The following is a 23,441-nucleotide window of genomic DNA, read 5'->3' as shown; positions in this document are numbered from 1 at the left end:
GTTAGATCAAGTGAAGGGAAATCTTAACAGTACAGCATACAATGACATTCTAGACGATTATGTGCTTCCAACCTTGTGGCAACAGTTTGGGGAAGACGCTGTCCTGTTTCAGCATGACAATGCCCCGGTGCACAAAGCGAGGTCCATACAGAAATGGTTTGTCGAGATCGGTGTGGAAGAACTTGACTGGCCTGCACAGAGCCCTGACCTCAACCCCCTCGAACACTTTGGGATGAATTGGAATGCCGACTGCGAGCCAGGCATAGGCGCCCAACATCAGTGGCCAACCTCACTAATGCTCATGTGGCCCCGCAGCAATGTTCCAACATCTAGTGGAAAGCCTTGCAAGAAGAGTGGAGGCTGTTATAGCAGCAAAGGGTGGACCAACTCCATGTTAATGACCATGATTTTGGAATGAGATGTTCGGCGAGCAGGTGTCCACATACCTCTGGTCCTGTAGTGTATATGAAATGCACTCTGTCATGGTTAGCCATGGAACACCCCAAATATTACCTGACGTCACTGTCAATACCATAGCCGCCAGGGGAAAGACAGAAGGGGTCAAGGGAGGGAGCTGCCTACATCTTAGAAGAGTGTTCAGACATAACACCTGGCATAGCCGAGGAGCCACAGACGCACAGAAAGGAATGTACAAAATAAGGAGACTAGCTATATATCTAAAGGGCAGAGAAGCTCTAGGTGTGCTAAAGCTAATAATGGTGGTGATGTTAGTTAATGGCAGGACGGTAGCTTCCTTCTTTAGACTAATCAGACAACATGCAGCAGTGTTAGCTAATGTTACAGTGATCAATCCTGTAATCAGATGTGTGCTGCATGCTGCACTGCACTGCTTCGACATTAAAGAAGAATGTCTGTAAAACCCACTCTAAATTCCCTGGGGGACGATACCAAAAGCACAGTGTTTTGTAATACAAGCGTTTGGGGTTAACTGAATTCATATCAAGTAGAGGGCAACCTGTTTTAAGTAGAGGGCAACCTGTTTCTTGCTGGCTGAGGTTAGTCAGTGGAACTGTACTAAGGAATGAGGCAGTGAGCAGAGTCAGTGACTGCCTGACTGTCTCTGTATCACTGACCAACCCTATAACTAATGACAGTACACCAGTAGCTCCTCGTCTCTAAAGCGGAGCGAGTAGCACTAAGCAGTGGTGAGACCAAGCAGGCATAGAGAGGGAGATTGGGGGGTAGAGGAGACACACCGGCATACTCACTAAGGGCTGCACTGGTTGAAGGAATGAAGGTTGGTGTCACTGACGAAACTGCAAGATGGTGAAAACATGGTGAGAGGTGCCCGTGATTGCCCAGAGAGGGCGGTGTAAGTCGTTAGTGTTACAGACGACTGAACGTCCTGATGGCAGAGCACCCCCTCGGTACACATCAGTCATCCACTGGCACCAACACACCATCGAGCGTCATATCGACTTTCACATAAGGCTTATGCTGAGCAGCATGAAACACCTCATGAACAAGAGCACTTTAAAATCATGATGTACAGTACAACATCACATTCATCATAAGAATGTGTCATACCACAGGTCTGCTCATACCATTACCTGAGATGCTTCTATTATGGAAAGTATTTAACTGTGTTTTATCATTAAAATCAGCTGGAATCTACATTGTACTGTAATAAACTAAAGTTTCACACTCATTTAACGTAGATTATCATATTGTTATCTTCATTAGGAACACCAGCAGGTAGCCCTCTAAATTCTAAATATATATTGACCTCCCCACATTAAAATTCATGAGAGCAGGAGATGAGTTTCCATAAGCCTCGTTTGAAGCAGGTAGTATAGCTGTTGGTCTATGTTCGACAATTATCATTAGAATTGAACCCACTTCATCAACACAAACACAACTCATTCCAACCAAGCTGCTTTCTCAAGATAATCATGAGTCATTACCCACAAGGTAGGTGTTGTTGTAAGAACCACAGATTTGTGCAGACTCATGACAATGAAAATGTATCATTGGTAGTCAGCTGAAAATAGTTATATGAGAAACTACTCTCTTGTATGACTCAATTAACTGTGAACATCTAAAATCTTGTTATTAGTGACAAAAGCATATTGTGTAAGTGAACCATAAAATGGACTATCAATGTACAATACGCCTAATTTACCAGGCTCTATTTGTACACAAGTGAGGGTAGAACTGTCTAAGGGAACCTAAGTTGTTGCTTCAAGTTGGTCAGACTTTCCTTAGATATACTGTAAATGTGGTGAGGAATGGTATGGCAGACAAAGACACCAAGTGATAAAAGCAACACTGCGGCCATTGACAGAACAACTCCACCCAGAGTGAAAAAGACTTTGTAGAACACTGTCAATTTAAAAAGGAGAATTTTTTACAATTTGAAAGTAGAGCAGCATTGCAGAAAGCAATAATCCATTCCACAAATCTTTGAAAAAAGCATGCCTGCTTTTGACATATTTGCAAGAAACGCTCATAAGCCATCGACTTTGCAAAGAAGCTTCACACTGCTTGACTGCCTTTAAGTTGTCATCAATTATGAAACAGAAGTACAATCAGAAATTCACAATAGAGTTGTTTCACCGGTTAGAATTTCAGTGATAATCCGTCTTGCATGAGCAGGCCAGCAACTATGTCTGGCAAACCGCAGATATTGCAATCCACATATTTGTGGTAAGGTCCATGGCAGATAATATATTTTGAGTGCAAAAATGACCTAAAGAAAAATCTTCTCAACATTTTAATTATTAATAGGGATTCGGTCCGCACAAGCATGCTGGGGAGAGACGGACGCTTAGAGCAGACTGGAAATCACATTTTGGATAGCTACATAATAACCAATGAACATTATATATTTTTTCACTGCAATTGCATAAAAGCTGAGAGGAAGCCGAGGTATTTATAGCCAGGTTTCCATGGTGCCATAGCCAAGGCACATCATGTTAGAAGGGTTTCTGAAAAACCAATTAGTTGAAAAATGCCAAGAGACAGGGAGAAAGAGGCTGAGCCATCCCTTAGAAAGGCATACTCACTCTCCAATTACATCAGATCACCAGCTGGAATGCTGCGTGAGTGTGTAGGGAGCATTTTGTGAGGTAGCTGCTGTTGTATATGTAATTTCAGGTGTGGTTGCTGACGTTAGAACAGTCTCCATAGTTCCTTCCACCACCTCAGCCTCGACCACCATGGCCAGCTCCCTGGTGACTTCCTCTACCTACAGAGATAAGACCCCCTTATACATGCAATCTACAGAGTTGTCCTCAAGGCTATTACCATGGGTCACTGGGTCTCTGTTGCCTTGACTGGAGGGAGGCTCTGTGTTGTCATGGCAACAAGGAGGGGCACTGCTACAGGAACAGCTGTGTTACCCGCTGCCCTCTGTGGGTCATCGGGTGGAGTCCCCAAAGGGAAAGGGGAACCTCAACACAGGGGGCTCTGTCTCTGACATGGTGCCCATGACTACACCTCCTTGGTCCTCAGCTTTGGTTGAAATGTCCTGGGGATCTGATTAGGAACCTTGAGCATCGGGTTAGCCCTTAGAGAATCGTCATATCCCTTTGCAGGTTCTGTGGACACCTGTCTTACCTCTTATTCTAGTAGGACTTCTATAAGGGTGGTTGTGGACACTATGGACTTCTAATTGTTTTAACTTGGGTCACTGTATTTCAAAAACTAAGACATGTCTTCTGTTCCCAATTGATGGAGACACTGTGTAGAACAATGGCATGACACAGAAATGTACAAGAGAGCATTCACTATGGCCCATCTTGTAAACCCTGAGTCCTCCTAAACTAGTACTATGACACACACGCCTGCACACACAAACTAACTAAAGGAGATTAGTTTAAAACTTGTATAACATAATTATATATATTAAATATATCTGATCTATATGTTTTTAAAGTAATTATTTAATTATATGCCATTTAATATCAACAGCTTTTGTCTAGATTTACAAGTTGTCCCTTACACCCTGGAAATACAGTAGTACCGTAACTGCATAGAGCAACAGAGAAGACTAAAGTCTATGCCATCCCTGTGCTCCTGGCTAGTCATGCAGGCCCTGGTGAATGTTAAGTGGGTGTTTGGAGTGTTCAAACCATTATCCCACCAATCACCTCTCCCATCCAGGCAGGTTAACCTCCACAATAAAAACAGATGATGGTATCCATCTCCTCCAAACATAACCACATAAGAGAATCAGCATAATTATGAGATAGTCTTTGTTGCGCTTCTCTGCCTTTTGTACCAGGGTCTTATGAGGGGGAAAAATAGGCTTCTCTGTAATGGTGCCTCACACTGTCATGGCTGAACAGAGATGCAATAAACCCGGTGGAAAAGCTGATGCCTGGTGAATTAGGGATGTCTTAAAGGGATACTTCAGAATTTTGCCAATTTTTGGCAGAGTCAGATTAGCTTGTGGATACCATTTTTATGTCTCGCGTGCAGTTTGAAGGAAGTTGCTGACTAGTGTTAGTGCAATTGCTAACTAGCATTAGTGCAATGACTGGAAGTCTATGGTAACTGCTAGCATACTAGTAGATACAATAGACTTCCAGTCATTGTGCTAATGCTAGTTAGCATTGGCTCACGAAACTACCACTTAACTTCCTTCATACCGGATGCAGGTTGCCAAAATCCCAAAGTATCCCTTTAAGAATGGCAACAAACCATCAAACCCAACCACGGCTGGATCCAGTCTGTTGCCGATATCTCAGGCTACATTTAAATTGTGCCACATAAACAATGAGTCATCATTGAGAAACTAATGGCACTGAATATTTATATTTCCCTTTGGCTGATAATGCGGCTCAGTTCTATGTCTTTGGTTGTATACGCTGCTGTACGGGCAATAACACTGTCCAACATGTTGTTATTGCTCATTATGTTCATACGAATAACTGAGTATCTGTACAATTGGCAAAGGTTTGAGTGACTATTTGAAGTCAATCAGGGGTCAATCAGTTCACGGTACAAAGGGAGAGGGGACAAGATGCACACGGGAGAAGCAAGTGGCTAAAAATGAGCTATGGAACTATGGGATTGCACGGTACATGGTCACTTATGTATTACACGCTCAAAGTCTGCTTAGAAACTACAATATGACTAAAACAAACCTGAGTCCACGTTAGAGTAATGAAATGGTATGCCGTCTGGAAATGTTTGAGACAAGAGTTATTGCGTGAGCGTTTTCATTTATTGAAAACAAATACCAAAATGCCCCAATCAAAGCTTTGAGGTAATGGCCAAGTAGAATTCTTAATTCAATGAGATAACGAAACAAAGCAAATTCAATTGTCCATTGAAAATACGTTTTTTCATCTATACAACTAGCAATTGTTAATTCAGTTTTTTACATAATAAATGGATGAAATGAAAACAAAAGTCAAAGAAAAGGAAGCAAAGACAGGGAGATGAGAAACTTACTTGTGAAAGTATAGCCTGAGAAGTCCAATTGAACAAAAATAGATGGGTAAACATGAACAAAATCAGAAGAAACAGAAACAATTCAAACAGAAATGTACAGAATGGTAGAAGGTCCTGTCACTTCACAACTAAATATGAACCATAACAAACAGTGATAATGGGATAGTTCACTTTGGTAAAGTATACAGTGCCTTCAGAAAGTATTCACGCACCTTGACCTATTCCACATTATGTTGTGTTACAGCCTGAATTCAAAATGGATTAAAAACATCTACACACAATACCCTATAATGACAAATTGAAAACAAGTTTTTAGAAAGTTTTGCAAATATATTGAATATTAAATACAGAAATATTAAATTTACATAAGTATTCACACTCCCGGGTCAGTACTTTGTAGTAGAAGCACCTTTTGGCAGCAATTACAGTCTTTCTGGATAAGTCTCTAAGAGCTTTCCACACTTGGACTGTGCAACATTTGCCCATTATTCTTTAAAAAATTCTTCAAGTACTGTCAAATTGGTTGTTGATCGTTGCTAGACAACCATTTTCAGGTCTTGCCATAGATTTTCAAGAGGATTTAAGTCAAAACTGTAACCTGGTCACTCAGGAACATTCACTGTCTTCTTGGTTGGCAACTCTAGTTGGCCTTGTGTTTTAGGTTATTGTCCTGCTGAAAGGTGAATTCATCTCCCAGTGTCTAGTGGAAAGCAGACTGAACCAGGTTTTCCTCTAGGATTTTGCCTGTGCTTAGCTCCATTCTGTTTATTTTTATCCTGAAAACCTTCCCAGTCCTTAACAATTACAACAACACCCATAAGATGATGCAGCCACCACCAAGGCCCTCCAAGGCCCATCCACGGCTGCACCCCTGCCCAGTCATGTGAAATCCATAGATTAGGGCCTAATTAATTGATTTCAAATGACTGATTTCGTTATATGAACTTCATCTCAGTAAAATCTTTGAAATTGTTGCATTTATATTTTTGTTCAGTGTATTTAACCCTTATTTTACCAGCTAAGTTAACTGAGAACACATTCTCATCTACAGCAACAACCTGGGGAATAGTTACAGGGGAGAGGAGGGGGGATGAATGAGCCAATTGAAAGCTGGGGATGGTTAGGTGGTCATGATGGTATGAGGGCAAGATTGGGAATTAAGCCCAATAAGTGCCATGGTATCTTTAATGACCACAGAGAGTCAGGACAAAAGACACCACCTTACACAGGCCAATCATTGCCCTGGGGCATTGGGATATTTTTTATTTTCAGACCAGAGGAAAGAGTGCCTCCTACTGGCCCTCCAACAGCATCTGGTGTCCCATCCAGGGACCAACCAGAATCAGCCCTGCTTCGTTTCAGAGAAAAACCAGCAGAGGGATGCAGGGTGCTATGCTGCTGTCTTTGTAATGACTGGATGTATTGATACAACATCCAAAGTGTAATTAATGACTTCACTATGCTCAAAGGGATATTCAATGTCTGCTTTTTTTTAACCCACCTACCAATAGGTGCCCTTCTTTGCGAAGCATTGGAAAACCTCCCTGGTCTTTATGGTTGAATCTGGGTTTGAAATTCACTGGGGGACACTGAGGGACAGATACTTGTACAGTATGTGTGGAGTACAGAGATGAGGTAGTCATTCAAAAATCATGTGAAACACTATCCATGCAGCTCATTATGTGACTTTTTTTTACTCCTGAACTTATTTAGGCGTGCAATAAAAAGGGGTTTAATACTTATTAACTCAAGACACTTCAGTTTTTCATTTTTAATTACTTTGTTTAAATTCCACTTTGATATTATGGGGTATTGTGTTTAGGCCAGTGACAAAAAGTCAAAATTGTATACATTTTAAATTCAGGCTGCAATACAACAAAATGTGGAAAAGGAGAAGGGGTATGAACAATTTCTGAAGGCACTGTAACTATTATCAGTAAAACATATTTCATAGATTTATAGAGCTCATGAGCCGTAAAATAAACATACCTAATCAATGTACCTTATAAATTAGGCATGTTTAGCATTCTGGACAGACTTCAAATAATGTCACAGTACTTTCAAGGTGAGAAAACATTCAGAACATTGTGAAATAGAGTAATAGTGAATTATGACTTTAGGTCGCTGTTTATCTGATTAAGGTACTCAATGCTCCAAATTACGATGAAGTAACAGGACAAGGCATCCCTCTAGACTATAGACTGAAAAAAGGGTCAATCAAAGTGGGAACTAAGGGTGGTTGCTACAGAAGCACAGAGGGTGAAAAGCACAGATGGAAGCGTGGCAGAAGCAAAACAGAATCAGACTGATTCATGCCTTAAATGTGTTGAATCAGAAGTGGATAAACCTAGACAAAATAACCTTAACTACCACGTACAGCAACACCGCTCAGCATGACTGACAAACTAGGAGGGAGAAACTAAAAGATGTGGTCGCTTTTCCATTCCAACTCTCTAATTCCTTCAGTGTTTTGAGATGGCTACCACAGAGTGTGAATCTAGGCAGATTCATATTATGCTATTTTATTACGCAGCTCTTACAAATTAGATCCAGTGACTTAAATGTGTAAAGCGGCCTTAATAAAACATCCAAAAAGAGGTGCAATCATAAACTGTTCTGGGAGTAAATTAATGTCTAGATTTTCAGATTGAATGTTCCCCCTATGCCCGTGCGACTCTACGCATACAGTGGTTTATGAAAGTATTCACCTCCCTTGGCATTTTTCCTATTTTGTTGCCTTACAATCTGGAATTAAAATGGATTTTGAGGGGGTTTATTGTGAAACAAAGAAGAAATAATAAGAAAAAAACCCGGAAAACTTAAGCGTGCATAACTATTCACCCCTTCAAAGTAAATACTTTGTAGAGCTACCTTTTGCAGCAATTACAGCTGCAAGTCTCTTTGGGTATGTCTCTATAAGCTTGGCACATCTACTGTAGCCACTGAGATTTTTGCCCGTTCTTCAAGGAAAACTGCTCCAGCTCCTTCAAGTTGGTTGGGTTCCGCTGGTGCACAGCAATCTTTAAGTCATACACCACAGATTTTATTTTAAGTGACTTGCCTAGTTAAATAAAGGTACAATTAAAATAAATAAAAAATAAATAAAATCTTCCATTATACTGGCATAGGCACAATGTATTGTTTAACTCCAAATTCACTATGTTTTACAAGTTTTGAAGATCCGGGCAAATTTTTGCCAATCTTGAAGTTAGTAATTGCTTAATAATTGACTCTTCAGTGTCCAGACTAATTGTAAATGTGTGTTTTACCAGAACAGGGTAAAACACTGTAAGCTTATGTGTGTGATGTGTGTTCATTTTTTTTACAACTTGCTTGAAAGATGTAAGCATGGCTTTCCGATTGGTGCACTCACAAGCACACAGCGCCTCTTTACTAACAAATGTGTTAAAGTGCTAGTCACCACTGTGTTGCAGATGATCAAAATAAATTGATGATGCCAATTTACCTTGTCATCTACACTGATTTTTAGTCCACCAAAATAGCAGCCTTAAATTACATTTGTCAAAATTGTTGTTGATGTTGTGTTGTGTAGTGTGAGTGATGCGAGCATTGTTCCTTTCATTTAATGATTAGGCATTAGCATGAATTGATCTATCAGCTACCTGTCAAGAGAAAATCTCAAAACGACAAAGAATTGTGCTCTGATAACATTTACAGCTGTCATCGTAGATATTGTCTTTCATTGTCCTCATGAAGAAGCAAAACAGCTTGCAGAAATGCACAGACTGAAGTTAGCTTCACAATAAATGGAAAAAGTTTGAGTTGTGTAGACTGAGAATGCCGACACACAGAGACAATATGTTTTCTGCACCTAGCAAATTATGCTCTGAAGGTTGGGAGGGGTGGTATGTGGGGTAGGGAAGGGGGCTGTCTAGCCCTCTAGAAACAACAACATCCCATGGGGAGAGAAGCACAAAATACACCAGAACTGGGTAAAACACTGTAGGCCTATGTGTGTGATGTGTGTGTGACAAACACACACAGACACTACGGTCACCAGGACCAACGAAAGGGAGGGGGAGGACGGAAACTTGGATGGCACCCCCCTTCCACAACCCATTAGCTGAAAAACGTAGGTCCACACCCCTCCTTCCCCAACCTTTCTATGCAAACTAACCTAACATAACAGGCATAAGAGAAACACCTCAGTGGAATTCCCACATCCAGTTTTCAGCGGAAAAGGAAGCTAGGTTGAAAATAGATGTATCCCTGAAAACCAGAACATCCCGTTGTTGGTAACTCCGCTAAGGCTAATGCTAAGGCTAATGCTAAGGCTAATGCTAAGGCTAATGCAAACAGTCACACAGGCTGGGTACAGTTGGCAATGCATCCCTGGAGCGCAGTGGCTGGTCCTTCAAGGAGATCAGAAGGAAGATGCATTATGCATGTGGCGTTGGGGGCTTGGGGGGGGATAGGTGGTTGCGGCTGGATGGCTAGACTGCACGAGGTGGTGATAGGGAGGAAAAGCATTCGGGTCAGGTGAGTGCTATCTCTCTGCAGGAGGGAACAGGGAAGGAGGGAAGCACTTACGGACTGGCTCTGTCTTGAAGTTCAGGGGAGTGCTGCTCTCGCCCTCACCCTTGCCGTTGATGGCAGACATCTTGACCTCATAGAAGGTCTCGGGCTTCAGGCCCACGATGGTGATCATGCTGAGGCCTGTCGGAGAAAAGGGGGATTTTACAAAGCGCCATTAAAGATATTGACACAGACCTAGTCACCCGGCTGGCTGATGAAGACCACTTGTAATGTCTTGGATGGCTCAAGGACAAGGATCATCAACTAGATTCAGCCCTGGGACGATTTTTTGTTGTTGAGTGGATGGTCAGCAGGCCAGACATAATTACAAATCATTTGTAGACTACAAATTGACCGCAAGAAGCCCAAACCAATATAATATTTGACTAAAACATAATAATTTCAAACCTTGCTTACATTTGTATACGATCACATATATCTCTCTACTATGCATAGGAATACTTTGGAATAGATTTCCTAAATTAAAATTACTTGGAGCTGATTTGCTGGTGTTTTTACAGTCTTATGTCCCAAAATTGCTCAGAAAACTTTAAGGGCCAAATAAAATGACCCAGGGGCCTCCAGTTGGGGAACCTTGCTCTAGGATGAGTGATGCAATGGGAGGCCTCTGAGAGAGCAGAGGGCAGAACAGAGTGCTGGCTGTTATTGTGATCTCCTCTCTGTCGAGGAGCAAGACAGTGTGGTGGAGAAGAGAGTGATCTGAGAGGGGGTATGTTGGCACTGTTTTTTGTGTATGAGCGAGCGTAGAGGCTGGCCCTTGTCTGTTTGAGTGAGTGAGTGGGGAGGTTTATTGCTTGACGCTGTGTGTGCGTGGGGAGTGTGTGTGAGGATGCCATATGTTCAGGTTGTCTGTGTTTTGTTTCTGTGTGTGTGTGTGTGTATTTTCTAGTCCATAAGTAGGTATCTGCGTGTGTTAGTTGGCAGGCCTTTCACAGTGCAAATGTCTATTGACTGGCCGTTATGTGTGTGTCTGTGTGCAGAATTGCAGTCACTGGTGTATGAAACAAGTTGTTTTTAGTTTGGGTGCTTCTGTGTGTGTGCGTGTGCGTGTGTGTGTGTGTGTGTGTGTGTGTGTGTGTGTGTGTGTGTGTGTGTGTGTGTGTGTGTGTGTGTGTGTGCATCAGGCTGGCCTGTGACAAGTGGCCCCTGGGTTCTGTCAACAATCTGCTGATATATCCCATGTGAGAGTAAGACAGACAGACAGACAGACAGACAGACAGACAGACAGACAGACAGACAGACAGACAGACAGACAGACAGACAGACAGACAGACAGACAGACAGACAGACAGACAGACCAGAACAAGATGATATTGCAGAACAAGATGACAGACAGATGTGCCCACATTAGAGTCCTGCATCAGGTTGGATACCCACGGTTCCCCACGGTTGACCCGCAAAAAAAATCTGCTAGTGGGTGGAAGGAAAAAATGATTTCAACCTGCAGGTCAGCTCGCGGTTCAGAACAATTATATTGCAGGTCGGAAACGTTAAACAAAATAAAAAATTGTTTTACAAACCCAGGAGCTTGTTGTGTTGTGTTGCGAATCACATTCTGTGAGTTTACATACACTTAGGTTGGAGTCATTAAAACTTATTTTTCCACCACTTCACACATTTCTTGTTAACGAGCTATAGTTTTGGCAAGTCTGTTAGGACATCTACTTTGTGCATGACACAAGTAATTTTTCCAACAATTGTTTACAGACAGATTATTTCACTTATAATGAATTCTTTGAATCACAATTCCAGTGGGTACGCACCATGGGATCATGGGACCTCGCAGCCGTCATACCGCTCAGGAAGGAGATGCATTCTGTCTCCTAGAGATGAACGTACTTTGGTGCGAAAAGGGAAAATCAATCCCAGAACAACAGCAAAGGACCTTGTGAAGATGCTGGAGGAAACAGGTACAAAAGTATCTATATCCACAGTAAAACGAGTCCTATATCGACATAACCTGAAAGGCCAGTCAGCAAGGAAGAAGCCACTGCTCCAAAACCGCCATAAAAAAGCCAGACTACGGTTTGCAACTGCACATGGGGACAAAGATCGTACTTTTTGGAGAAATGTCCTCTGGTCTGACGAAACAAAAATAGAACTGTTTGGCCATAATTACCATCGTTATGTTTGGAGGAAAAAGGGGGAGGCTTGCAAGCCAAAGAACACCATCCCAAACGTGAAGCACGGGGTGGCAGCATCATGTTGTGGGGGTGCTTTGCTGCAGGAGGGACTGGTGCACTTCACAAAATAGATGGCATCATGAGAAGGAAAATTCTGTGGATATATTGAAGCAACATCTCAAGACATCAGTCAGGAAGTTAAAGCTTGGTCGCAAATAGTTCTTCCAAATGGACAATGACCCCAAGCATACTTCCGAAGTTATGGCAAAATGGCTTTAGGACAACAAAGTCAAGGTATTGGAGTGGCCATCACAAAGCCCTGACCTCAATCCCATAGAACATTTATGGGCAGAACTGAAAAGCATGTGTGAGCAAGGAGGCCTACAAACCTGACTCAGCTACACCAGCTCTGTCAGGAGGAATGGGCCAAAATTCACCCAACTTATTGTGGGAAGCTTGTGGAAGGCTACCCGAAACGTTTGGCCAAAGTTAAACAATTTAAAGGTAATGCTTCCAAATGTCTAACGTAGGATAAATAAAAAGGTTATGAAATAGACCTACACCATCGTGGAAACAGGTGCTGCACAAGTAAAATCCCCAGTTTGGTTTGGAAGGATTTGGGACTCATTGTGGACAAGGACAACAACCCGGTAGCTGGATACACAGCCAGCAAAAAGTGCAAGCAGGTATTTGTTGACGATAGGCTAATTCAGTTTATTATCAGTTAATTATTACTTTAATTCAGGCTTTCGTTCATTCAGACCATACACAGCATTATCAAGTTTAAACCAGTGTGCTGGTAAAAGTTTGAGTGGGTAAATAAATGTATTTTTGCAGCCAATATTCGATTCTGGGAATTGTTTATTTCAGCTTCAATTAAACTATTTGATTACCTAAACAATATAGAACGTAAAAGTCTTGTTTTGTTATGTCGCGGGCCCGGTTCCACAAGGGGGCTAAAGTGGCTTAGCCCCCTCAGTTCAAACTTTAGCCCCCTCAGTTGTAGTTTTATGTCCCTATATAAAAATATCAAAAAAGTAAAAATGATTGAGTGCCAGGTTGGCGGTTTCTCCGCTGCGCTTTGTCAGTATAATGGACAGCATGCACCGCGATGTGTGTTGGGGGGCTATGGAAAGCCACTCGGCAGTTAGGTATGACTCCTCTTGTTTCCATTAAAAGCGTGGAAAAATGCTTTTAAGTGTGCAAAGCTGTCATCAAGGTGACTATTTGAAGAATCTATTTTGATTTATTTAACACTTTTTTCCTTACTACATGATTCCATATGTGTTATTTCATAGTTTTGATGTCTTCACTATTATTCTACAATGTAGAAAATAGTAAAAATAAAGAAAAACCATTGAATGTTTAGGTGTTCTAAAACTTATGACCGGTTGTGGGGTCAAATCTGCCACGATGGATATCAGAAAGTAGCTTCACCAAAGTACCCAAGGAGAGCGATGAGTAGCAGCAGCAGCATCAAACCACAAAGGCCGCCGCCAAGCCCAGCAGTGATGATGCTGCCGAGCTCCAGCTAGCTCCATGTGCAGAGCCTACCCACCCTTCCACAAGCACCACCAGGATAATGGCTCCACAGCCACCTCCATCTCCGACTGTTCCTGCTGATCTTGGAACAGAGGAGCCGGCCCAGGTTAGTCTAGAATCCTACCCTAGCTGCAGGTTTTATGTCCAAAAACATTAATTTAATAGCAATTGGTTCATAGGAAGAGAGTGGTTGGACTACTGCAGATGCTATTACAGTTTTTATTTTACTTAACTAGGCAAGTCAGTTTTAAGAACAAATCCTTATTTTCAATGACGGCCTAGGAACACTGGGTTAACTGCCTTGTTCAGGGGCAAAACAACAGATTGTTACCTTGTCAGCTGACGGATTCGATCTTGAAACCTTTCAGTTACTAGTCCAACGCTCTAACCACTAGGCTACCTGCCACCCCGGTTTTCTACGTAGCCTATTGGTTTTAGTTGCTGTAAATCATGGATGGGCAACTTTGATAGGGGTGGGGGCCAAAAAACAGAACTCATCATAAGGGGCCGCAGTGGCTCATGGGTCCTCAGTGGCCCACATCCTTCACCCCCCCCCACCTTGCGAGAAAAACATTTTAGCGGCCCCCTTTGTGCCAGCGAATATAATTTTTTTTTTGCTTTAATGTTCATTTCCTGCAATTTTGCACTTTTTGCCATTGGGCGGAGAGAAGATTTTTTTATTATATATCTGATGATCAATGGGCCAAGATAACTGATGATCAATGGGCCAAGATAACTGATGATCAATGGGCCAAGATAACTGATGATCAATGGGCCAAGATAACTGATAACTGATGCTATTCAGTGTTTTTGTTTGCATGCATGAATAACTAGGCCACTACTTTCAACATTGCGTTTGCATTATTTTGGTAAGACAGCTGTGTGTACACTGCATTCACATAGGCTGTTTGGAATAGGTGAATTGCCCTATCGATCTTGAAGCTTATATTCATTACCTTTCATTAGGTAATAAAGGTAACTAGAACGCCCATTTTAACAGAGTGATTTAAGATGTCAATGAGCCGCATCTCACTGTAAAACTAAAAAGATATCGTTAATTCATGGCATGGTTTCCTTTTAACCAAATGTTGAATAGTCATGCAGAAATATCAATTCATGCAGGGAGGGGAATAATAGCTACTACTCCTACTCTGGAGTCAGAAAAACAATAAAATTGGTGCTATTTGTCAGGTCACAGATTGGCTCTCGGAACAAATCTATGCTGGTAGGTCAGGTTGCGGAGAAAAATATGTCGGATCAGGTGGGGCTCGGAATTGCTGTGGCCGGTGTGGGGTGAGTGTGGCTCAAAAAAATAGACGCGCAGGATTCTAGCTCACATAGACTTCTAGCCCCTGACAGATTTGGTGTGTTGTGCTGACCGCACTGATAATCAAATTCTAATATCTACCCCAATATCCTACATAGGTTTTGATGGGCGGCATATAGCCTAGCGGTTAAGAGTGTTGGGCCAGTAAACAAAAGGTCCCTGGTTTGAATCCCCGAGCCGGCAAGGTGGAAAAATCTGCTGTTCTACCCTTGAGAAAAGCAGTTAACCCCCAACAACAACCGCTCCCCGGGTGCAGTGGATGTTGATTAAGGTAGTTCCCCGCACCTCTATGATTCAGAGGGGTTGGGTTAAATGCGGAAGACACATTTCAGTTGAATGCATTCAGTTGTGCAACTGAATAGGTATCTCCCTTTATATTTTATTTACACGTTATTTATCCAGGACCCATTGAGGTGGATTTGTCTCTTCCAAGAGAACACTGGCCAAGACTCAATATGACAGGTATTAATAACGCTCTGACACTAGGCTTGTTTCTACAAACAATACTTATTCAAACTGAATGCTGACATTCACATTTCTGGCTTGCTTTGATAAACTAGTCTACTCCAGAAACATTTCTGTATGTATATGGCTCTGGTCTACTGGCAATATCATCTTGTTCTGGTCTGTCTGTCTGTCTGTCTGTCTGTCTGTCTGTCTGTCTGTCTGTCTGTCTGTCTGTCTGTCTGTCTGTCTGTCTGTCTGTCTGTCTGTCTGTCTGTCTGTCTGTCTGTCTGTCTGTCTGTCTGTCTGTCTGTCTGTGACTCACCATCCTCTGCGTCGTACTCCCTGCCGGTCCAGTCTTGGCCCTTCATGCGCCACTCGGCCCGATACTTGAGGATGGCAACTCCGCCGCTGGCATCGGGCTCCTCAAACTCTACAACGGCTGTGCTGGAGAAAGGCTCCACGCGCTCGATGCCGGGCGCCGACGGCACATCTACACAACACCACGGAAACATACAGGTTTAATCCTGTCCCTGGAGACCCACAGGATGTGTAGCCAATCAGGATCAAGGATTTCAAAGATTCAACCAATCATAAAGAGAAATGTGCCAGATTCATCCAATCATAGGGTCACTTGTGAAGAGATCAGTCAATAACGGTTTCAAGGTGCTGGCAGTCCCATGTTACTACAGGTGACGGGAGCTACAGTACATGTGAAATGCTGTCCCAACTGCAATGGAATAATGCAAACGATATCTTCCAAATCCTTTTGGCAATTTTCAGGTACTCAAGAACATGTTGGGATGATATTCTGAGAAGCACATGGTTTACTGACACAGGGTGCTTAAAAAGTGAGCTTAAAAAACAAGCTTAAAAAATGTAAGCATGGTTCTCCCATTGGTGCACTCACAAGCACACATTCCCACTCTACTAAAAAAGGTGTTAAAGTGCATGTCACCACTGTGCTGCAGATGACAAAAAAAACACTTGGCCAACTACCCATGACATCTGCACTGCTTTATAGTCCGCCAAAATAGCAGCCCTCAATTTGCACTTAACGCCAATATGTCTGAAAACGCCCTGGAAATTATACCCATTATGTTTTTATCACAATGGCACTTCACCTTAACAACTGAAAAGTAACTAATCTTGAAGCTAAAAACAGTAAGTCAACCTCCAGATGTGATGTATGAAACTAACAGAGAAAAATACTTGAGGTTTCTAAAGTAAAATCAAGACCAAACTTCACGGTGGGCCTCCGCTGAACTGTTCCAGAAATGGTTGAGACTGCTTGAGGTGTGGTAACGACACTGGGCTACTATATGCATCGGATTTTCCTTCCATTTAAATGAAAATACAAACTTCTATTGCTATCTTGGTTCAGCTATACAGTTTCATAATTTATTCACAATCAATTAAACAATAACAAACACATATGAATCTGAATATATCTTGGTGAAATCATTGTGTACAGTATATTACAGAGTAAGCCCTGTTTACTGACCTGCTTGGATGAGGAGGAACTCCTTGGACTCTGTTCCGATTAAGTTGGTGGCTGTGCAGTTGTAGCTTCCAAAGTCATTCTGGGAATCTGGGGTGACCTAGAAGAAGAAATAAGACATCTGCATCAACAACATCTTCTTCCTTCAGTGATCTGACGTACCCCAGACGATAGCAGTGCCTTTTGTTCCTCACCACTGGCACACGTCTTGCTCAATAATTATCAAGTGGTGGGGGCGGTTGGACCCTCCAGTGGCACCATTAACCAGGCATCTTAGTGTAAATGTGCCAGCGGCTCATACAGGCCTCTTTGTGCCACAGAGAGTGTTCTGGGTTCAGGGGACTCGGGGCATGAAACTCACTTTTGAATGGGAAGTCTCACAGCCCGAGATTCAGCACAGCAGGTCATGCATGCTGACTGTGTCTACCCAGGTCCTGGGAACAGACTCAAGGGTTCTGTCCCATATGGCACCCTAATCCCATTATAGTGCACTACTTAGACCAGGGCCCATAGGGTCAAATGTAGTGCACTATAGGGAATAGGGCACCATTTGGGATGCAGACAATATGTTCTATGTTCTGCTTGAGTTACCCAGTTTGAGTGAGCTTGCATTTTAACATCTGGAAATTGTATAACCCAAAAATAGTTGTCAATCCCAGGAGGAATGTAACTACTGAGGTTACGTCCTTTAGAAAGGCACTTAAACCATCGTAGCCCTATTGTACCATACCTCGAGGTGGCTAACGGCTGGTGTGTTGTAGATCTTGACGTTGGTGGTGTTCGTGCTAGGCAGCTGCTGGCCATCTCTGAACCACACCACCGAGGCCCCCGGATGGGCCAGAACCTCACAACTGATGTTGGCTGCGTTCCTTTCCCAGGTGTAGACCGTCACTGAGCCCTGGATCTTAGGAGCATCTGCAGCGGGCATGGGGGGGGGGTCACCAGAAGGTCGACACACAGACTTCTGTTTATAAACATACTGCACCAGACATAGCAACCCATCCACCACAGACATAAAGTCTATAAATAGCTGAAACACTATACTGAATAAATACTAGAATACTATATTACTAGTACTCGGGGTGTTTTTTATTGTTTATATCTGGATACGTCTCCCACAGTACCTAGGTTTAAGCACTATAATAAATACATTTTACATTCAAAAAGTTGCCCATTCTGTTTTTGTTTTTTCTATGAGGACATAATGCTAGATAAGACAGAGGCTGATCTTCATTCGTCACCTCTACATGATACATACATTTGTTTTATTATGCAATTTGTGCACCAATGTGAATAGTAAAGCTACCGTGTAAGAAATACTTTTTATTTGTTGGTGTATATGTTTCTTTGCTTTGCCTTTAATGTCACATGGCAAGCATAGATCAACCAGTTGTCAGTAAAACACTTTCCCTTATTGCCACTCTATGCACTCTATTCAACCGATTCACTACAGTTGCTATAGAGCTATCACAATTTATTGATCTACCGCACACCCCTCAAGTGTCTTAGTCAAGCATGTTTTATATTGTAAGAAAATAACCCTGGGATTCACTGGCCCCACATAAACTGTGTAAAATATTGTACTTCTCTCTAATATGTCCCTGATACTAAGGTCTCCCATGACACTGCTAGGCCTTGGTTCAAGTTCCAACCCTGGGTACTTTATGCCATTGCTGTCCCCAGCTGTTGGGATTGATGGACATCGCTAAATCGGCAGATTCTCCATCCCGCTCCCCCTAAAAGGCCTTGCTCCCTTTCCGCAATCTCATCCCACTCTCTGAGTCTGTGACAAGCCTGTGCCCACGACCCTGCCATTCAATTACTCTAGACTGGCCCAGCTAAATGGATTTCTCAAAATAAACCCTGCTTATCGAGAGGAGAGCTAAAACAATCATTGTTTTAATAAGATATTCATGCCAAACAGACTGACGTGCACCAAAAGAGCCAAGGTCAAACAGAAAATACATTAACACTTTCCTATCAGCACATGGGTAGCACAAACAAAGATCGCACACCACAGATAATGGGAATTGAGTGTCTCAATTGTCTCAATCCTCCTATGTGTAGATACTGTCCTGATTGTACAATCTGGTTGAGTTTAATCTTGGAGGGAGAGAGCTCTGCTCAAGACAAAGCACCTTTTCTTTTCACTAATTACTGTGCAACACTGAACTAACAACCTGATTACCCACTAGCCAGACTCCGGCTAAACGCTAGTCCTCACAATCATATCAATTGTTTATTGTGATGCTATCTGGTTTTCGGAGCAGATTGCCTGTGTTTGGGGGAAAGGGAATTTAATCCAATTAGACGTTCATTATTGGGTACATACTGTATTTTTTTCCTCTCTCTTCCTTCTCCATATTCATGGTGCATTTGAATGTGCAAAAATTACATTAAGCATGATTTGGCTCTCACTTGCCTGTGCACAGCTCTGTGTTATGTACCGTTAGCAGGCTGTGACTGTTATCTGATGCGTCTGGAACTCATTAACATTGAAATTTACTAGCCCATATTCCGTTTGTAAGCCAGAAAATTCTATTCAATCTTTGGCAAGCCTACAAAGCTGTCCTTACAGAGTTCTAGATACTGTGAACAATCCATTCAAATCTACTGACACAGCAGAAAGGAAAAATCAACGGGTCAAAGGTCATGGGTCCATGGCTTCTGGTGTAAAGTGTGTCAAATTCAAGAGTAGGTGTCTTTTGGTAACTTCTGATCTAGCTAGAATTTATTAGACTATCACTCTCCATGACAATCTCATCGATAAAGTAAATAATTGCTATTTGCAAAAGGTGGTGAGGATTCATGAAACTTTTGAAGATACTGGTAAAAAGGGGTATTAGTGAAAACGGATGTGAGGTGTGATGTGAAAAGAGACAGATAGGTGTCTTACAGAGCACTTCCAGGTACATGGTCTGCTGGTCCTGACCAATGGAGTTGCGGGCAGTGCAGAGGTACTGGCCAGCATCGGTGAACTGGACGTACTTCAGGGTTAGAGAGGACACCCGTGCGTGACTACGCACCATTACGTTCCCATCAAGACTCTACGAGGAAGAAAAGAGAAGAACAACAATGAACACTTTGACCATTTCATGTTTTTGGATTACTTGACCACTCAAGGTGCAACCTTCTTTCTTCGGTTTTAAAATGTATTTTTTTCTGTGCACCTGTCAGAATTTGGACAGAATTTCATTTTCCTAGATTTGTCTTTTTCTACAGAATTCCTTAACAAAATACTGCCAAATAAAGATGGCAATCATCCAGCGGATGTTTTTAGATATTATCTGGGCTGCTTTGCAGGAGGTGGCGGGAAAACCAAACACATCAATAATGGAGCAAATCAATGCAGCAGGTTTCTAAAAGCATGGCTGAAAGAAATTCCAACAGCTATACTTCCAGCTTGCTTCGGGCTACACACAGCTTCACACCAATGAGCAGAAATACATCTACTTGTTAAGCTACTAACACTCTCTGACTATTTTCTAAACAGCATTCCACACACTTCAGCTTTTGCTTTATTTGCATAATAGATTCAGAATTGATACGTGATGCCATCCGTATTGTGTTATCTTCTCTGTGTAGTGAGAATGGCTGTGCAGCACTGTAAAAACAGCTGGCTGAGGATCTAAAGAGTGCCCTACAACCTTTTCAAAGGGCAGCATTAATCTTGTGTTAAGGGAATTTTAGAGCAAGCATCTGCTCCTGTATCTTATGAGCCTGAATATAAATAATGCAACACATCTAAGTGCAAAGACTGTTTTCATTTATTCTATGATAAAGAGCTAATTTCATTGACAAAATCAAAATGGTACTGAAACTCAATATGGCATTTAATGGGAAGTTTGGCTAATGAATGGCACACACTGATATCATGGAAAACATGAAAGTTAATTGACCCGTTTTAACCGCCGAGAAGTCTCTTCCATGACACATTTTAATAGATGTATTAGTCATGCCAGCTGAAACCCTATTAGATAAGCTGTCAAAAGATGTAAGATGTTCATCATGCTCGTACTGTCAGTAGTAGACTTAAACCAATTAAACTAAGTCACGCCATCTTGCAAATGTTTCATGGCAAGCAGGACACCAGTATCAAAATAGGTGTGGTGACCCTAACAAATGAGTAAAGGGTGCATCATAACTTATCTGGAAAGTCTATGCACCTCACAGTATCACTAAATCAATAGCACTGACATGTACATCATCAATCTATATCAATATAATTATTGGATCAGTTGTGGGGAATAGTCAGCAAATGATCTTCAGGTCAATGTTTCTGAGACAGAACCTGTTTATTACTGTATGTATGACATCATGTAACACCCTTTGGGAGGTCTTCTTAAGTCCACAAATGACTTGTTCAATGGCCAGAGGGGATTTGGTCCGTGTCGCACATTTGGGGCTTTGCAATTCAATCTATTCGGTAAGTCGATTTAAGGTGGGATGGCTTAGTCATGATCCAAAGACATTGAGTGCTTTAAATTATAGCCTGGCTTTTTGGAGCGTGGATCCCATCCCGTTTATGCCTCACGCTCCATAACCTGTTAGTATGCAGGGCTGTCTACATAGAAGCTTCCTCGCCAAGTAATTGGCGGTAAGCTACACATGCAGGGCCTTTCTCATTACATGTGTTCCGAGGCGGGGGGAAAATGTAATATATATGCAGTGTGCACATTGCTTTACATTGAGGGTCGGTCGCACGCTAGCAAAGCTGAGGCACGATTCATGTCACACCTTCCCCTCGTGCAGATCTTCTTGTGTTGTCACATATCAAGAGAAACAGGAGAGAGAGAGTGAGGGAGCTTTGCAAAAGGGAGGCTTTGCAGCGTGGTCCCATAATACAATTCTGTGTCTGTGGCTCTTATCTCCTCTAATAAAAAGCGCAGAAGCATCCTTCTGCCAACCCCTTTCCTCATTCTAATAAAAGTTAAAGGAAAATAGGATGGCTGGCTGAGCCCAGGAACAAGAGTGAAAAACCCAGCTCGATGTCTCTCCAAGCCTTCAGAAATGGTCGTGCCCGCTGGGGACGGGTGTCTCGTTTCTCTCTCAAAAGGTGTCATGTCTGAATGTGGCCAGACTAGAGTGTGCTATGGACGCCGTGACACACTTACAGTGGGGTTTTGCTAAACTGACCAACTGAGCCGTCGTATTGAGTGTGAACCCAGGAAAGCATGGATAAATCCTCTACCCATGGTGCCCATGTCAGTAATTGACACTACAATCGTACACGAGGCAAATGTTGACTCAAACAATGGTGAAAAGATCAGAGCAGTTTATTCGAAATATCAAAAGCAAAGATATGGTATGACATTATGTGGAATGCAAACTGCTTTTCCTACAAACTACGTGTCTATAATACCAGGGACTAAGACAGGTAGAACACTACTGGGCATCTGAAAAGAAGGATTTAGCAACACTAGTTATCTACTGAAGCTACGCTAAAATTAGCTAAGCTGGGAGGGCCAAAATACACTACATAACCAAAAGTATGTGGACACATGCTCGTCTAAAATCTCATTCCAAAATCATGGGCATTAATATGGAGTTGGTCCCCCTTTTGCAGCTATAACAGCCTCCACTCTTCTGGAAAGGCTTTCCACTAACATTTCTGCGGGGACTTGCTTCCATTCAGCATTAGTGAGGTTCGGCACTGATGTTGGGCGATTAGGCCTGGCTCGCAGTCGGCGTTCCAAATCATCTCAAAGGTGTTCGAGGGGGTTGAGGTCAGGGCACTGTGCAGGCGAGTCAAAATCTTCGACAAACCATTTCTGTATGGACTTCGCTTTGTGCACGGGGGCATTGTCATGCTGAAACAGGAAAGGACCCTACCCCAAACTGTTGCCACAAAGTTGGAAGCACATAATCGTCTAGAATGTCATTGTATGCTGGAGCGTTAAGATTTCCCTTCACTGGAACTTAGGGGACTAGACCGAACCATCAAAAACAGCCCCAGACCATTATTCCTCCTCCACCAAACTTTACAGTTGGCACTATGCATTGTAGCAGGTAGCGTTCTCCTGGCATACGCCAAACCCAGATTTGTCCGTCGGACTGTCAGATGGTGATGTGTGATTCATCACTCCAGCGAATGCGTTTCCACTGCTCCAGAGTCCAATGGCGGCGAGCTTTACTCCACTCCAGCCGACGCTTGGCATTCCGCAAGGTGATCTTAGGCTGCTCGGCCATGGAAACCCATTTCATGAAGCTCCTGACAAACAGGTCTTGTGTTGACATTACTGCCAGAGGGAGTTTGGAACTCGGTAGTGAGTGTTGCAACTGAGGACAGATGATTTTTACACTTCACAATAATAGCACTTACAGTTGATCGGGGCAGCTCTAGCAGGGCAGACATTTGACGAACTCACTTGTTGGAAAGGTGGCATCCTATGATGGTTCCACTTTGAAATTCACTGAGTTCTTCAGTACGGGCCATTCTACTGCCAATGTTTGTCTATGGAGATTGCATGGTTGTGTGCTTGATTTTATACATCTGTCAGCAACGGGTGCATCTGAAATAGCCGAA

General features: G+C 42.5%; 1 protein-coding gene across 21 annotated transcripts in view; it reads right to left on the bottom strand.

Annotated features, from left to right (window-relative positions):
- Positions 1 to 23,441, bottom strand: part of LOC115154191 (neural cell adhesion molecule 1) — a 311,150-nt gene that overhangs the window by 35,225 nt on the left and 252,484 nt on the right. For 9 of the 21 annotated variants that reach the window (XM_029700164.1, XM_029700165.1, XM_029700167.1 and 6 more), the window contains 5 exons: positions 19,812 to 19,962; positions 17,646 to 17,830; positions 16,919 to 17,015; positions 15,740 to 15,907; positions 9,973 to 10,098 (listed from right to left, as the gene is read on the bottom strand). In XM_029700164.1, the coding sequence (XP_029556024.1) occupies positions 9,973 to 10,098; positions 15,740 to 15,907; positions 16,919 to 17,015; positions 17,646 to 17,830; positions 19,812 to 19,962 (727 nt within the window). Of the gene's footprint in view, positions 1 to 1,217; positions 1,278 to 5,111; positions 5,148 to 5,421; positions 5,437 to 9,972; positions 10,099 to 15,739; positions 15,908 to 16,918; positions 17,016 to 17,645; positions 17,831 to 19,811; positions 19,963 to 23,441 lie in introns of all 21 variants that reach the window. The other 12 variants (XM_029700156.1, XM_029700173.1, XM_029700162.1 and 9 more) reach the window with 5 other exon arrangements.

The sequence above is a fragment of the Salmo trutta genome, chromosome 19 (genome assembly GCF_901001165.1).
Source record: "Salmo trutta chromosome 19, fSalTru1.1, whole genome shotgun sequence".
NCBI lineage: Eukaryota > Metazoa > Chordata > Actinopteri > Salmoniformes > Salmonidae > Salmo > Salmo trutta.
The sequence above is the reverse complement of the archived record's forward strand: the minus strand, read 5'-3'. Positions and strand labels throughout refer to the sequence as shown.